Source organism: Delphinapterus leucas, chromosome 1 (assembly GCF_059928025.1).
Source record: "Delphinapterus leucas isolate spDelLeu-1000000601 "Yukka" chromosome 1, BTC_Dleu_Yukka2, whole genome shotgun sequence".
Taxonomy (NCBI): domain Eukaryota; kingdom Metazoa; phylum Chordata; class Mammalia; order Artiodactyla; family Monodontidae; genus Delphinapterus; species Delphinapterus leucas.
Window position 1 is genome coordinate 49,802,190 of NC_143129.1, and position 18,667 is coordinate 49,820,856.

Below are 18,667 nucleotides of genomic sequence, written 5' to 3' on the forward strand. Positions count from 1 at the left end.
TTTTTAATAATATTTTTACTTTAATAAATTTATTTTATTTTATTCTTTCTTTCTTTCTCCCTTTTCTTCTGAGCCGTGTGGCTGACAGGGTACTGGAGCTCCGGCTGGGTTAGAGGACTGTGCCTCTGAGGTGGGAGAGCTGAGTTAAGGACATTGGACCACCAGAAACCACCTGGCTCCATGTAATATCAAATGACAAAAGCTCTCCCAGAGATCTCCATTTCAATGCTAAGACACAGCTCCACTCAATGACCAGCAAGCTACAGTGCTGGACACCCTAAGCCAAACAACTAGCAAGACAGGAACACAACCCCACCCATTAGAAGAGAGGTTGCTAAAATCATAATAAGCTCACAGACACCACAAAACACACCACCGGATGGGGTCCTGCTACCAGAAAGACAAGATCCAGCCTCACCCACCAGACCACAGGCACCAATCCCCCCCACCAGGAAGCCTACACAACCCACTGAACCAACCTTAGTCACTGAGGGCAGACACCAAAATATTGAGAACTATGAACCTGCAGCCTGTGAAAATGAGAACCCCTAAAAACAGTAAGCTAAGCAAAATGAGAAGACAGAGAAACACACAGCAGATGAAGGAGCAAGGTAAAAGCCCATCAGACCAGACAAATGAAGAGGAAATAGGCAGTCTACCTGAAAAAGGATTCAGAGTAATGATAGTAAAGATGATCCAAAATCTTGGAAATAGAATGGAGAAAGCACAAGTAATGTACAAAAAGGACCTAGAAGAGCTAAAGAGCAAACAAACAATGATGAACAACAAAATAAATGAAATTTAAAATTCTCTAGAAGGAATCAATAGCAAAATAACTGAGGCAGAAGAACGGATAAGGGACCTGGAAGATAAAATAGTGGAAATAACTATGGCAGAGCAGAATAAAGAAAAAAGAATGAAAAGAATTGAGGACAATCGCAGAGACCTGAGGGACAACATTAAATGCACAACATTCGAATTATACGGGTCCCAGAAGAATAAGAGAAGAAGAAAGGGACTGAGAAAATATTTGAAGATATCAGAGTTGAAAACTTCCCTAATATGGTAAAGGAAATAGTCAATCGAGTACAGGAAACGCAGAGATTCCCATGCAGGATAAATCCAAGGTGAAACATGCCAAGACACATATTAATCAAACTATCAAAAATTAAGTACAAAGAAAAAATATTAAAAGCAGGAAAAACAACAAAAAACATACAAGGGAATCCCCAAAGGTTAACAGCTGATCTTTCAGCAGAAACTCTGCAAGCCAGAAGTGAGTGGCACAATATATTTAAAATGATGAAAGGGAAAAACCTACAACCAAGATTACTCTACCCAGCAAGGATCTCCTTCAGATTCGACAGAGAAATTAAAACATTTACAGACAAGCAAAAGCTAAGAGTATTCAGCACCACCAAACCAGCTTTAAAACAAATGCTAAAGGAATTTCTCTAGGCAGGAAACACAAGAGAAGGAAAAGACCTACAATTAAAAAAGCAAAACAATTAAGAAAATGGTAATAGGAACATACATATCGATAATTACAATAAATGTAAATCGATTAAATGCTCCAACCCAAAGACATAGACTGGCTGAATGTATACAAAAACAAGACCCATATATATGCTGTCTACAAGAGACCCACTTCAGACCTTGGGAAACATACAGACTGAAAGTGATGGGATGGAAAAAGATATTCCATGCAAATGGAAATCAAAAGAAACCTGGAGTAGCAATTCTCATATCTGACAAAATAGACTTTAAAACAAAGACTATTACAAGAGACAAAGAAGCACACTACATAATGATCAAGGAATCAATCCAAGAAGAAGATATAACAATTGTAAATATTTATGCACCCAACATAGGAGCACCTCAATACATAAGGCAAATGCTAACAGCCATAAAAGGGGAAATCTACAGTAACACAATCGTACTAGGGGATTTTAACACCCCACTTTCACCAATGTACAGATTATCCAAAATGAAAATAAATACGGAAACACAAGCTTTAAATGATAACATTAAACAAGATGAATTTAATTGATATTTATAGGACATTCCATCCGAAAACAACAGAATACACATTTTTCTCAAGTGCTCATGGAAAATTCTCCAGGATAGATCATATCTTGGGTCACAAATCAAGCCTTGGTAAATTTAAGAAAGTTGAAATTGTATCAAGTATCTTTTCCGACCACAACACTATGAGGCTACCTATCAATTACAGGAAAAAATCTGGAAAAAATACAAACACATGGAGGCTAAACAATACACTACTAAATAACCAAGAAATCACTGAAGAAATCAAAGAGGAAATAAAAAATACCTAGAAACAAATGACAATGAAAACACAACGACCCGAAACCTATGGGATGCAGCAAAAGCAGTTCTAAGAGGGAAGTTTATAGCAATACAATCCTACCTTAAGAAACACGAAACATCTCAAATAAACAACCTTACACCTAAAACAATTACAGAAAGAAGAACAAAAAAACCCCAAGGTTAGCAGAAGGAAAGAAATCATGAAGATCAGATCAGAAATAAATGAAAAAGAAAGGAAGGAAACGAGAGCAAAGATCAATAAAACTAAAAGCTAGTTCTTTGAGAAGATAAACAAAATTGATAAACCATTAGCCAGACTCATCAAGAAAAAAAGGAAGAAGACTCAAATCAAAAGAATTAGAAATGAAAAAGGAGAAGTAACAACTGACACTGCAGAAATACAAAAGATCATGAGGGATTACTACAAGCAACTCTATGCCAATAAAATGGACAACCTGGAAGAAATGGACAAATTCTTAGAAATGCACAACCTTCTGAGACTGAACGAGGAGGAAACGGAAAATATAAACAGACCAATCACAAGCACTGAAATTTAAACTGTGATTAAAAATCTTCCAACAAACAAAAGCCCAGGACCAGATGGCTCCAGAGGCAAATTTTATCAAACATTTAGAGAATAGCTAACACCTATCATTCTCAAACTCTTCCAAAATATAGCAGAGGGAGGAACACTCCCAAACTCATTCTACTAGGCCACCATCACCCTGACACCAAAACCAGACAAAGATGTCACAAACAAAGAAAAATACAGGCCAATATCACTGATGAACATAGATGCAAAAATCCTCAACAAAATACTAGCAAACAGAATCCAACAGCACATTAAAAGGATAATATACCATGACCAAGTGGGGTTTATCCCAGGAATGCAAGGATTCTTTAACATACACAAATCAATCAATGTGATAAACCATATTAACAAATTGAAGGAGAAAAACCATATGATCATCTCAATAGATGCAGAAAAAGCTTTCGACAGAATTCAACACGCATTTATGACAAAAACTCTCTAGAAAGTAGACATAGAGGGAACTTACCTCAACATAATAAAGGCCATATATGACAAAACCACAGCCAACGTCATTCTCAATGGTGAAAAACTGAAATCATTTCCTCTAAGATGAGGAACAAACCAAAGTTGTCCAATCTCACCACTATTCTTTAACATACTTTTGGAATTTTTAGCCACAGCAATCAGAGAAGAGAAAAATATAAAAGGAATCCAAATCAGAAAAGACAAAATAACGCTGTCACTGTTTGCAGATGACATGATACTATACACAGAGAATCATAAAGATGCTACCAGAAAACTACTAGAGGTAATCAATGAATTTGGTAAAGTAGCAGGACACAAAATTAATGCACAGAAATCTCTTGCATTCCTAGACACTAATGACACTAATCATGAAAAATCTGAAAGACAAATTAAGGGAACATTCCCATTTACCATTGCAACAAAGAATAAACTACCTAGGAATAAATCAATCTAAAGAGACAAAAGACCTGTATGCAGAAAGCTATAAGACACTGATGAAAGAAATTAAAGATGATACAAACAGATGGAGAGGTATACCATGTTCTTGGATTGGAAGAATTGACATTGTGAAAATGACTATACTACCCAAAGCAATCTACAGAATCAATGCAATCCCTATCAAACTACCACTGGCATTCTTCACAGAACTAGAACAAAAAATTTCACTATTTGTATAGAAACACAAAAGACCCCAAATAGCCAAGGAATAAAAAATGGCTCAGAAGTTTTTAAAAAGAACCAAATCAAAATTCAAGAACTGAGAAGTAAACTTGGTGACCTTCTAAGGATTTCTAATCTGTGCTCTGTGGTGAAGAAGCAGAAATATGGACCTTACTTTAAATGTGTGTACTTCTGCCTCAGGTTAGAGGTTTGTGGCAGGGAATGGCTGGTATCAGGAAAAGGCTAGAAGCTTATTCCTAACTGCCCTCTTCCTCACTTATCTACAATTTGATAGTGCTCACAAAAAATATGCTATTTGCTGTTCATTGCAGCTCTATTTACAATAGCCAGGAGATGGAAGCAACCTAAGTGTCCATCGACAGATGAACGGATAAAGAAGATGTGGCACATATACACAATGGAATATTACTCAGCCATAAAAAGAAACGAAATTGAGTTATTTGTAGTGAGGTGGATGAACCTAGAGTCTGTCATACAGAGTGAAGTAAGTCAGAAAGAGAAAAACAAATACCGTATGCTAACACATATATATGGAATCTAAGAAAAAAAAAAGGTCATGAAGAACCTAGGGGTAAGACGGGAATAAAGACACAGACCTACTAGAGAATGGACTTGAGGATATGGGGAGGGAGATGGGTAAGCTGAGACAAAGTGAGAGGGTGGCATGGACATATATACACTACCAAACGTAAAATAGATAGGTAGTGGGAAGCAGCCGCATAGCACAGGGAGATCAGCTCAGTGCTTTGTGACCACCTAGAGGGGTGGGATAGGGAGGGTGGGAGGGAGGGAGACGCAAGAGGGAAGAGATATGGGATCATATGTATATGTATAACTGATTCACTTTGTTATAAAGCAGAAACTAACACACCATTGTAAAGCAATTATAGTCCATAAAGATGTTAAAAAAATGCTATTTGCCATAAAACTCATTATTCCTTTGTGCACAGTGCTGTGATCTTGTAATAGTTTTGTCACGTTTATATTTCTGATTTCCCAGCAGCACTATCTCACATTCTGATGCCCCCTAGAAATACCCTACCTTATTAAGATTCTAAAGAATGCTTGGAGACACACCAGAAATACATCTACACATGGAACAACTCGTACAGAACACCTACTGAAAGCTGGCAGAAGACCTCAGAACACCCAAAAGGCAAGAAACTCCCCACGTACCTGGGTAGGGCAAAAGAAAAAAGAATAAACAGAGACAAAAGAATAGGGACTGGACCTGCACCAGTGGGAGGGAGCTGTGAAGGAGGAAAGGTTTCCACACACTAGGAAGCCCCTTCATGGTCCGCCCATGGCGGACTGCGGGTGGCGGAGGGGGGAAGCTTCGAGGCCGCGGAGGAGAGCGCAGCAACAGGGGTGCGGAGGGCAAAGCGGGTAGATTCACACACAGAGGATCGGTGCCGACCGGCACTCACCAGCCCGAGAGGCTTCTCTGCTCACCCGCAGGGGCGGGCGGGGGCTGGGAGCTGAGGCTCGGGCTTCATTCGGAGAGCAGGGAGAAGACCGGGGTTGGCGGCGTGAACACAGCCTGCAGGGCCTTAGTGCACCACGGCTAGCCGGGAGGGAGTCCGGGATAAAGCCTGGACCTGCTGAAGAGGCAAGAGACTTTTTCTTACCTCTTTGTTTCCTGGTGCGCGAGGGGAGGGTCGAGCGCTGCTTAAAGGAGCTCCAGAGACGGGCGCGAGCCTCGGCTAAAAGCGCGAACCCCAGAGATGGCCATAAGACGCTAAGGCTGTTGCTGCCAACACGAAGAAGCCTGTGTGCGAGCACAGGTCACTATCCACAACCCCCTTCCAGGGAGCCTGTGCAGCCCGCCACTGCCAGAGTCCTGGGATCCAGGGACAACTTCCCCAGAAGAACACACAGCACGCCTCAGGCTGGTGCAACATCACGCCGGCCTCTGCCGCCGCAGGCCCGCCCCGCACTCCGTGCCCCTCCCACCCCCGGACTGAGTGAGCCAGAGCTCCCGAATCAGCGGCTCCTTTAACTCCGTCCTGTCTGAGCGAAAAACAGATGCCCTCCGGCGACCTACACACAGAGGCAGGGCCAAGTCCAAAGCTGAGCCCCTGGGGGCTGAGAGAACAAATAAGAGAAAGGGAAATCTCTCCCAGCAGCCTCAGAAGCAGCAGATTAAAGCTCCACAATCAACTTGATGTACCTGCATCTGTGGAATACATGAATACATAATGAATCATCCCAAATTGAGGAGGTGGACTTTGAGAGCAAGACCTATGATTTTTTCCCCTTTTCCTCTTTTTGTGAGTGTGTATGCTTCTGTATGAGATTTTGTCGGTATAGCTTTGCTTCCACCATTTGTCCTAGGGTTCTGTCCATTTTTTTTTGAATTTTTTTTCTTAATAATTATTTTTTATTTTAATAACTTCATTTTATTTTACTTTATCTTTCTTTCCTTCCTTCCCTCCTTCCTTTCTTCCTCCCTCCTTCCCTCCTTTCGTTCTTTCTACTTCTACTAATTCTTTCTTTCTTCTTTCTCTCCATTTTATTCTGAGCCGTGTGGATGAAATGCTCTTGGTGCTGCAGCCAGGAGTCAGTGCTGTGCCTCTGAAGTGAGAGAACCAACTTCAGGACACTGGTCCACAAGAGACCTCCCAGCTCCACATAATATCAAACGGTGAAAATCTCCCAGAGATCTCCATCTCAACACGAGCACCCAGCTTCACTCAACGACCAGCAAGCTACTGTGCTGGACATCCTATGCCAAACAACTAGCAAGACAGGAACACAACCCCACCCATTATCAGAGAGGCTGCCTAAAATCATAATAAGTCCACAGACACCCCAAAACACACCACCAGATGTGGACCTGCCCACCAGAAAGACAAGATGCAGCCTCATCCACCAGAACAGAGGCACTAGTCCCCTCCACCAGGAAGCCTACACAACCCACTGAACCAACCTTAGCCACTGGGGACAGACACCAAAAACAACAGGAACTACGAACCTGCAGCCTGCAAAAAGGAGACCCCAAACACAGTAAGATAAGCAAAATGAGAAGACAGAAAGACACACAGCAAATGCAGGAGCAAGATAAAAACCCACCAGACCAAACAAATGAAGAGGAAATAGGCAGTCTACCTGAAAAAGAATTCAGAATAATGATCGTAAAGATGATCCAAACTCTTGGAAATAGAATAGACAAAATGCAAGAAACATTTAACAAGGACCTAGAAGAGCTAAAGATGAAACAAGCAATGATGAACAACACAATAAATGAAATTAAAAATACTCTAGATGGGATCAACAGCAGAATAACTGAGGCAGAAGAACGGATAAGTGACCTGGAAGATAAAATAGTGGAAATAACTACTGCAGAGCAGAATAAAGAAAACAGAATGAAAAGAACTGAGGACAGTCCCAGGCATGAAACGCACCAACATTCGAATTATAGGGGTTCCAGAAGAAGAAGAGAAAAAGAAAGGGACTGAGAAAAATATTTGAAGAGATTATAGTTGAAAACTTCCCTAATATGGGAAAGGAAATAGTTAATCAAGTCCAGGAAGTGCAGAGAGTCCCAAACAGGATAAATCCAAAAAGAAATATGCCAAGACACATATTAATCAAACTGTCAAAAATTTAATACAAAGAAAACATATTAAAAGCAGCAAGGGAAAAACAACAAATAACACACAAGGGAATCCCCATAAGGTTAACCGATGATCTCTCAGCAGAAACTCTGCAAGCCAGAGGGACTGGCAGGACATATTTAAAGTGATGAAGGAGAAAAACCTGCAACCAAGATTACTCTACCCAGCAAGGATCTCATTCAGATTTGATGGAGAAATTAAAACCTTTAGAGACAAGCAAAAGCTGAGAGAGTTCAGCACCACCAAAGCAGCCTTAAAACAAATGCTAAAGGAACTTCTCTAGGCAAGAAACACAAGAGAAGGAAAAGACCTACAATAACAAATTCAAAACAATTAAGAAAATGGGAACAGGAACATACATATCGATAATTACCTTAAATGTAAATGGACTAAATGCTCCCACCAAAAGACACAGATTGGCTGAATGGATACAAAAACAAGACCCATGTATTTGCTGTCTACAAGAGGCCTACTTCAGACCTAGAGACACATACAGACTGAAAGTAAGGGGATGGAAAAAGATATTTCATGCAAATGGAAACCAAAAGAAAGCTGGAGTAGCAATTCTCATATCAGACAAAATAGACTTTAAAATAAACACTATTTAAGAGACAAAGAAGGACACTACATAATGATCAAGGGATCGATCCAAGAAGAAGATATAACAATTGTAAATACTTATGCACCTAACATAGGAGCACCTCAATACATAAGGCAAATACTAACAGCCATAAAACAGGAAATCGACAGTAACACATTCATAGTAGGGGACTTTGACACCCCACCTTCACCAATGGACAGATCATCCAAAATGAATATAAATAAGGAAACACAAGCTTTACATGATACATTAAACAAGATGGACTTAATTGATATTTATAGGACATTCCATCCAAAAACAACAGAATACACATTTTTCTCAATTGCTCATGGAACATTCTCCAGGATAGATCATATCTAGGGTCACAGGTCAAGCCTTGGTAAATTTAAGAAAATTGAAATTGTATAAGTATCTTTTCCGAATACAACGCTATGAGATTAGATATCAATTACGGGAAAAGATCTGTAAAAAATACAAACACATGGAGGCTAAACAATACACTACTTAATAACGAAGTGATCACTGAAAAAATCAAAGAGGAAATGAAAAATACCTAGAAACAAATGATAACACAGACACGACCACCCAAAACCTATGGGATGCAGCAAAAGCAGTTCTAAGAGGGAAGTTTATAGCAGTACAATCCTACCTTAAGAAACAGGAAACATCTCGAATAAACAACCTAACCTTGCACCTAAAGCAATTAGAGAAAGAAGAACAAAACAACCCCAAAGTTAGCAAAAGGAAAGAAATCATAAAAATCAGATCAGAAATAAATGAAAAAGAAATGAAGGAAACGATAGCAAAGATCAATAAACCTAAAAGCTGGTTCTTTGAGAAGATAAACAAAATTGAAAAACCATTAGCCAAACTCATCAAGAAAAAAAAGGAGAAGACTCAAATCAAAAGAATTAGAAATGAAAAAGGAGAAGTAACAACTGACACTGCAGAAATACAAAAGGTCATGAGGGATTACTACAAGCAACTCTATTCCAATAAAATGGACAACCTGGAAGAAATGGACAAATTCTTAGAAATGCACAACCTGCCAAGACTGAATCAGGAAGAAATAGAAAATATGAACAGACCAATCACAAGCACTGAAATTTAAACTGTGATTAAAAATCTTCCAACAAACAAAAGCCCAGGACCAGATGGCTTCACAGGCGAATTCTATCAAACATTTAGAGAAGAGCTAACACCTATCCTTCTCAAACTCTTCCAAAATATAGCAGAGGGAGGAACACTCCCAAACTCACTCTATGAGGCCACCATCACCTTGATACCAAAACCAGCCAAGGATGTCACAAAGAAAGAAAACTACAGGCCAATATCACTGATGAACATAGATGCAAAAATCCTCAACAAAATACTAGCAAACAGAATCCAACAGCACATTAGAAGGATCATACACCATGATCAAGAGGGGTTTATTCCAGGAATACAAGGATTCTTCAATATACGCAAAACAATCAACGTGATAAACCATATTAACAAATTGAAGGAGAAAAACCACATGACCATCTCAATAGATGCAGGGAAAGCTTTCGACAAAATTCAACACCCATTTATGATAAAAACCCTGCAGAAAGTAGACATAGAGGGAACTTTCCTCAACATAATAAAGGCCATATATGACAAACACACAGCCAACATCATCCTCAATGATGAAAAACTGAAAGCATTTCCACTAAGATCAGGAACAAGACAAGGTTGCCCACTCTCACCACTCTTATTCAACATAGCTTTGGAAGTTTTAGCCACAGCAATCAGAGAAGAAAAGGAAATAAAAGGAATCCAAATTGAAAAAGAAGAAGTAAAGCTGTCACTGTTTGCAGATGACATGATACTATACCTAGAGAATCCTAAACATGCTATCAGAAAACTATGAAATTGGTAAAGTATCAGGATACAAAATTAATGCACAGAAATGTCTGGCATTCCTATACACTAATGATGAAAAATCTGAAAGTGAAAACACTCCCATTTACCATTGCAACAAAAAGAATAAAATATCTAGGAATAAACCTACCTAAGGAGACAAAAGACCTGTATGCAGAAAATTATAAGACACTGATGAAAGAAATTGAAGATGATACAAATAGATGGAGAGATATACCATGTTCTTGGATTGGAAGAATCAACATTGTGAAAATGACTCTACTACCCAAAGCAATCTATAGATTCAATGCAATCCCTATCAAACTACCAATGGCATTTTTCACAGAACTAGAACAAAAAATTTCACAATTTGTATGGAAACACAAAAGACCCCGAATAGCCAAAGCAATCTTGAGAACGAAAAACGGAGCTGCAGGTATCAGGCTCCCTGACTTCAGACTATACTACAAAGCTACAGTCATCAAGACAGTATGCTACTGGCACAAAAACAGAAAGATAGATCAATGGAACAGGAGAGAAAGCCCAGAGGTAAACCCACGCACATATGGTCACCTTATCTTTGATAAAGGAGGCAGGAATGTACAGTGGAGAAAGGACAGCCTCTTCAATAAGTGGTGCTGGGAAAACTGGACAGGTACATGTAAAAGCATGAGATTAGATCACTCCCTAACACCATACACAAAAATAAACTCAAAATGGATTAAAGACCTAAATGTAAGGCCAGAAACTATCAAACTCTTAGAGGAAAACATAGGCAGAACACTCTATGACATAAATCACAGCAAGATCTTTTTTGACCCACTTCCTAGAGAAATGGAAATAAAAGCAAAAATAAACAAATGGGACCTAATGAAACTTAAAAGCTTTTGCACAGCAAAGGAAACCATAAACAAGACGAAAAGACAACCCTCAGAATGGGAGAAGATATTTGCAAATGAAGCAAGTGACAAAGGATTAATCTCCAAAATTTATAAGCAGCTCATGCAGCTCAATAACAAAAAAACAAACAACCCAATCCAAAAATGGGCAGAAGATCTAAATAGACATTTCTCCAAAGAAGATATACAGACTGCCAACAAACACATGAAAGAATGCTCAACATCATTAATCATTAGAGAAATGCAAATCAAAACTACAATGAGATATCATCTCACACCAGTCAGAATGGCCATGATCAAAAGATCTAGAAACAATAAATGCTGGAGAGGGTGTGGAGGAAAGGGAACACTCTTGCACTGCTGGTGGGAATGTGAACTGGTACAGCCACTATGGAGAACAGTATGGAGGTTCCTTAAAAAAACTACAAATAAAACTATTATATGACCCAGCAATCCCACTACTGGGCAAATACCCTGAGAAAACCATAATTCAAAAAGAGTCATGTACCAAAATGTTCATTGCAGCTCTATTTACAATAGCCAGGAGTTGGAAACAACCTTAGTGTCCATCATCGGATGAATGGATAAAGAAGATGTGGCACATATATACAATGGAATATTACTGAGCCATACAAAGAAATGAAATTGAGCTATTTGTAATGAGGTGGATGGACCTAGAGTCTATCATACAGAGTGAAGTAAGTCAGAAAGAGAGAGACAAATACCATATGCTAACACATATATATGGAATTTAAGAAAAAAAATGTCATGAAGAACCTGGGGGTAAGAGAGGAATAAAGATACAGACCTACTAGAGAATGGACTTGAGGATATGGGGAGTGGGAGGGGTAAGCTGTGACAAAGTGAGAGAGTGGCATGGACATATATACACTACCAAACGTAAGGTAGATAGCTAGTGGGAAGCAGCCGCATAGCACAGGGAGATCAGCTCGGTGCTTTGTGACCGCCTGGAGGGGTGGGATAGGGAAGGTGGGAGGGAGGGAGATGCAAGAGGGAAGAGACATGGGAACATATGTATATGTATAACTGATTCACTTTGTTATAAAGCAGAAACTAACACACCATTGTAAAGCAATTATACTCCAATAAAGATGTAAAAAAAAATGCTTGTGTACACAATGATTTATTATTTATAAAAGCCCCGTGGAACAGACACAGCAGGTACTACTCATACTTCATATGAAGCAGCTAAAAGTCAGTTTAAGTGCTCAAGAGCACGTAACTAAAGTCTGGAACTACCACTAAAACACTAGTTCTTTGATTACCTACACCAGTGTTTTTCCCCCCCACCCTGTGACCATAATAATCCAGAATAATAGCTTCCTACTTTTTTGGTAACATTTCCAGTCATCCTACAATGACCTTTTTCAAATATCCCTGTATTTTAGCAGGCAGTCATGCTCGCATACCCAGGTGGTTGACCTCAGTGTGGACACGAACTCAGTTTTCCGTGGATGTGGGACAGTGGCCCTCCATTGCTAATTGGTGGTGGGAAGAGCTCTAGATTTTTTTTCACTCCAGGGAAGTGACTCATCTTTTCAGAGTAAAAAGATGGAAATTTTTATAAGTATTTTATATTTGATCTATCTTTGCAAGATTGATATCTTCCTGGTCCAAAAGAACTTCAGTAGATTCTGGAGACACAAATACACAAATACCCTTCAGGATGGAAAGTACCTCAGAACAACTCTAGACATATGGGAACTGCATTGTGCCCTATATATATTACTCCATTTTCTCCTACATTCTTAAAAGCTGGCACCATTGGAAACAAGAGAACTCGCTGCATCAGCCCACACGATTCTCCAACATGTCCCTGCATTACAGGTGTGGTGAGGGTGAGTCCAATCTTCACCGCCTTGAGGCAGCCAAAACTGTGTCGACCTGTCTGGCACCCTTCATTACTAGTAAGTTGGCTTAGTTTTCCCCAGCTTTCCTTTGTAATAAAAGTATTCTCAGTTATATATTTTGAAAAGTATCCTTCTGTGATAACTAGGGCAGGAAATTTTGTCACTAGAAAAATTTACACACACACATGCACAGTTTTTTTTTCACACACACACAGCAAAAACAAGCATGAATGAAAGTATAAAGCTCTTAGGGCCCTCTCATTGAAAAGGGCTATACACCGGAACGCTAAATGATTGTTCAATTCTGATGCTGGAGAAGGTCAAGGAAAATGTGTTACAGATATGTGGTTTTAGCATGCTTCATCATATTAAGATGCCACATAGGTAATTATTATGGCCTAAATATTTGTCTATAGTTAACCAAATTTGCAAGAAAAGGTGACAGAAATGAATCTTAAAACATCCAGATGCAATTTGGTTTTAAACATGCTCTGCCGTGTTAAAAAAAGGAACTAAATGGCCTGTTAATACGGCCATCTGACATGAGACATGTGAGGCCTGCATAGCAGTTAGTAATAAGGCCTGGTCATATTAGACAGAAAAGTGAAGGTCATTTGAAATAATAATTTCTTTGAAATGTGTTATGCTCCAGCCATACCGAAATTCTTTCATTTCCTTACAACATGTACTTTCTCACCTCCAGACTACTTCACATATGCTTTTCCCAATCCAGAAAAGTCATTTTCTCTCCCTTCACCTAACTTCTACTATACCTTCAGGTCTGTGCTTCCATGTCACTTCCTTTAGGAATTCCAGAAGGATTCCTGTTATTAGTTATTCATGTTGTATATTCCCAGAGTAATCTTCATTGTTCCTATCAGAGCCCTTAAAGTTATTATAAATTATTTTTCTGCTAGACATAAGCTCAGTTCAAGGATTATTTTGATTTCCCAGTGCCTACTGACAGGGAGTAGTACATAATGGACATTCAATAAATGGTGATAAGTGCTCAGAAAAAAATATTAAAATAGATTTGGAGATAAACTGAATTGAAAGTATAAATGTTAAGATTTAGAATTATTATTGGTCTTTATCTCAAGCTCAGGGCTATACACCTTAATCTTATCTTCCTTCTCAGTTTCAAGTGCCAGATTTCATGTTAAGGTTTAAGAATGAACACTTTGATTGAATTCTCTGAGTTATAGAAATTATCCATCTCTCTTGAGGTGGTAGGGTAAGAAAAAACTAATCTGCACCTACCCTCAATGTTAAAATTCATCTACAGAACACCATAACGGTGGAAGGAAAACTGGAATTATTCACTGATAACAGGAATGTGTAAGTTGAAAATCTAAAAAAACTTCAAACTATTAGAATTAATAAAGAAATTCTGTAAGTTCACTGGATCTATAAAAAACACTTGTATTTCCATGTAAATACAACGTTAGCTTTTTAGTTTCTAGTGAAACATTAGTTTAACATTAGTTTCATGATTGTAAATAGATTGGAAGATTCAATATTACTATCATGTCATCTCTCCCCAATCCATCTACAGAATAATTTCAGTATTAATAAAAATCCCAGCATTTGTGTGTGTGTGTGTGTGTGTGTATGTGTGTGTGTGTATTGACAAATTGATTTCAAAACCTGTATGGAAGTGCAGAGGCCTAAGAAAAGCCAAGACAATCTTGAAGAAGAAAAAGTTGGAGGATTCACACTACCATATATAAAGACACATTTCAAAGCTATAGACATTAAGATAGATTGGTACTGGGGCAAACAAAGACTAATAGACCAATAGAAAAGAAAAGAAACCAAGCCACACACATATGGTTGCCTGATATTTAGCAAAGGTACCATTGCCATTCGGTGAGGACATGAGGGTTATCAGTAGACTAGATAAATAGTTTGTGGTATACTGTATCAGATAATGAGATACTACAAGGCAATGTAGAAGTGTGGAATTCTGCTACTCACAATAACATGAATGAATCTCGCAGACAAAATGTTGAATGCAGGCATCTACATGAGGGTCAAGAACAGGAAACCTGATCTTTGGTAATAGAAGACAAATATTGGTTAGTTTTGTGGAGTTTATTGACTGGAAGGGACATGAACAACTCTTCTAGGGTACTTATAATGTGTATTTTTATCTGTATGATGGTTTCATGTAAAAATCCATCAAGCTGAACAATTAAAATTTATGCACTTTATATATGCTATGCCTCAGTTTAAAAAAGGAGTCAAACATTAAGAGAAGCTTGCAAAAAAAAAAAAAAACTTTTAAGGAGTTTTAAGAAGAGGAGAATGACCAACAGAGATGGGGATGGGGGAGGGGACCTGAAGAATCCATTTGATTCAGCACCAAAGAGGCCCTTGATGAGACCTTTCCATAAAGTGGAAAACCTGAGTCCAGTTTTCAATGATTCAAGCTGTGAATGGAAGAAAGAACTACAAAAAGTTATAGTACATTAATCCTTGCTATCCAAGCAGGGAAAGAGGATGGCAGCTCGAAAGGGCTGTAGGGTAAGAGAAGAGTGTTTCATTCTGAATAAAAATGAGGCTTTGTATTATTCCTTAACATCCATAAAAACTATTTCTAGTCCATATAAATCTAACTGGATCTCAAGTGTTAAATTCAGCAAAGAAATTTTTCTCCTCTGCTTTTTTGATCAGAAGAAAGAGTGTACACTTCCAACGGAGTTTGGAAAATTACATACCAAAATTTGAATTATTCAACTTTTTATTAAAAATTGTCCACCTATAAAAGAGTTCACTTAAATACATCTAACTAAGGGAGAGTTTACAAAATTAATTACTCTGAAAATGCACACCAAAATATAGCCCTTAACTCAATAATTATTTTATCTTCCTCTGTCAATTCATGTGAAGTGTGCAGGCTGATAACTGCTGAGTGATAACTACACTTTTTACTGTTCCGTGAATGTTCAATACTGTTACATATATTTTGGTATTTTTTCCCTCCAAGTCCCTCTTTTCTGTAAACTTACAGTGATAAAAAGAGGAGATGAGTTACTTTTATTACAGATTCTACCTTATTTGAAACACACTAAGTTCATATGATTTTCATAAAAAGTCCAAGGCTTTTCATAGAGTTTTATACTTTACTAGCAACATCAGCAATACTCATGCACAAAAGTATGTCTGCCCCCTCCCAGAAGAATATATAAACAGTAAATGACTTACTATAATGTGCTGATAAGGATCTATAAATGACATGTTGATTTCAATTACAGGAAATCTCTTCACACTTCAAAAGTCTTCTCTGGCACTCTAGCTTCTTTAAAACCTACAAAATAAACAATCCTTATTGTTAAGCCTTCTCTTGGATGTATTCCCAAGATTTAGATGATAATGGGTGTGAACCTTAGGAAGTAAAACTCTACCCAAGGGGACCAGTTAGATTGAGCTCCTTAATTGTTTATACGCATGGGTATATTCACATAATTTAGGAAAGGATAAACATATTCTGATAGTACTTCTTAATTTCCATATTTCTTGTTCAAATTTATTCTGTGAGTAATTATTGGGAAACTCCAGGATTTTTTTTTTTGCATTTGCCAAGTATTTCATGAGAAATATATTGAAATTACAGAAAATTAAAATTGTTTTTGTACTATTTATAATTAAAAAATCACATGCCACTGTTTGTTTTCTTAACTGGATCAGTATTACACAAATTCACAATAAAAAGGAAATTTTTCACTTTAGATATTTGTTAAGAATTTTAAAAACATATTCATGTTAAATTTCAATTTTAATGCTGATGTTTTAAAAGAAATGTTTGTTCATTCTGAAGTACCAGTTTAACTTGAAAGCAGCTAAATGAAATATTAAACAATTAGAAACAGTGCTGTACAAAATGATGGAAACAAGCAAAAAGTGGAACTAGAGAATAACCTGAGACCTGATCTCTGGAAAGGAGCTAACTATAGAAGGTGAGGCGGAATGAATTTAGAATATAGTGTTCCAGGCGGGCAATTTGAGGAACTGAGAGAAGACAAGTGGCTGGTGAATGGTGAGCAATAGTGAAAATGGCTTATGACGAGTTTGGAAATAATAGTCATGGACAGATCATGTAGAGCCTTGTAGGCAACTGTTCACTAGATATAGCTCACCCACTCTCCAGGACACAGTTTAAATGTCACCTTGACAGAGAAGCCTTCCATGACCTTCAGAATACGTTTGGTCTGCCTGTTACTGGTTCCATTTATACCTTGTACTTCTCTTTCAAGCCTTTCATTCCACTTATACAATGTCTGCCTTTCCTGAGAGAATTAAAGATGCATAAATTTGGTGAACACATTTATCTTGTTCAAAGAGTTATCCATCCCTACTGCCTAGCGCTATGCCTAAAAATATAGTAGGTTCAGGATAAATATTTGTTGGATAGATGGGTGGATGGATGGATGGATATTACATTATGTCAGGTTTACGTATGAAGGAAATTCACAGACTAGCACTGACACTCTCTTTTGATGTCTCTCTTTTTCACTCCTAACTATCCTTAACGTCAAAGGATGTTAAATATCACTCTCTAATTTAAAAAAAAAAAAAAAGCAGAATAAGTGAAATTCCAGAAGGTGTAAGACTAGTACTCAAAATGTTTAGAGGAAGTTTGTTACTGGCGCCCAAAGTTTGGTGTCAGCAACTTTATTTCCTCTTCTCATTTCTAGCAACTCCATTCATAACCCCTGTGTTTACCACCCAACTATTCACCACTACTACTGTCACTACCATATCCTGCATCAAGACCTGGATAGAGGCTCTCTATATGTTAAAGCCAAAAGTGGGAAGCATGTGTATAACAGCTAACTGCCCAGGTCTATTAGGTTAGAAACTACAAGGCAAATAGATATTTAAAAACATCGCTCATGGCACTTTATCCTAGAGCAACATCCTTTTGTTCTTTAAATCCATTCAGGGATATCTCTTTTCCTACCTTACTAAGCTTAAAAATAAAAACAAGAATGGAAAATAACTGAGCTGATACAGAGTCTGAACATTGTAGGGGAAGACTCCATAGAGCAAGCAGAGGAAAGTCACTAAAACAAACAAATAAACAGCAACAGTAACCTTCCCAGAGAAAGGATCAGAATCCATGAGTTGCTATAATATATAATCTAAAATATCCAGTTTTCAGCAACAACAACCACTAAAAACAAAAACAGGAAATTGTGACCTCATGAGCCACACACAGGAAAAAAAGCAGTCAATAATAACTATCTCTGAAGGACCCCAGATTATGAACTTAAGAAATATTTCACAGCATCTGTTATACGTTCACAGAACTAAAGGAAAGCATGAATTAAAGGAAAGTATGCTGCAATAACATATCAAATAGAAAATAGCAATAAAGAAATACAGACATTAGAAAAATAGCCAAACGGAAAATCTGGAGTTAAAACATAACTGAGGACTTCCCTGGTGGCGCAGTGGTTAAGAATCTGCCTGCCAATGCAGGAGACACAGGTTTGAGCCTTGGGTGGGGAAGATCCCACATGCCACGGAGCAACTAAGTCCATGCACCACAACTACTGAGCCTGTGCTCTAAAGCCCACGAGACACAACTACTGAGCCCGTGTACTACAACTACTGAAGCCCATGCGCCTAGAGCCCGTGCTCTGCAACAAGAGAAGCCACTGCAATGAGAAGCTCACGCACTGCAATGAAGAGTAGCCCCCGCTGGCCTCAACTAGAGAAAGCTCACA

The 18,667-nt window shown here is 38.2% G+C and overlaps 1 protein-coding gene across 4 annotated transcripts in view; it reads right to left on the reverse strand.

Moving 5' to 3' along the window:
• Window positions 1–18,667, reverse strand: part of PLA2G4A (phospholipase A2 group IVA) — a 160,255-nt gene that overhangs the window by 120,283 nt on the left and 21,305 nt on the right. For 2 of the 4 annotated variants that reach the window (XM_089909789.1, XM_089909769.1), the window contains exons 1-2: window positions 16,143–16,228; window positions 14,913–14,988 (exon numbers count right to left, since the gene is read on the reverse strand). In XM_089909789.1, coding sequence (XP_089765915.1) covers window positions 14,913–14,957 — 45 coding nt within the window. In that variant the 5' untranslated portion in view covers window positions 14,958–14,988; window positions 16,143–16,228. Of the gene's footprint in view, window positions 1–14,912; window positions 14,989–16,142; window positions 16,246–18,667 lie in introns of those variants that run through there. The other 2 variants (XM_022593385.2, XM_089909779.1) reach the window with 1 other exon arrangement.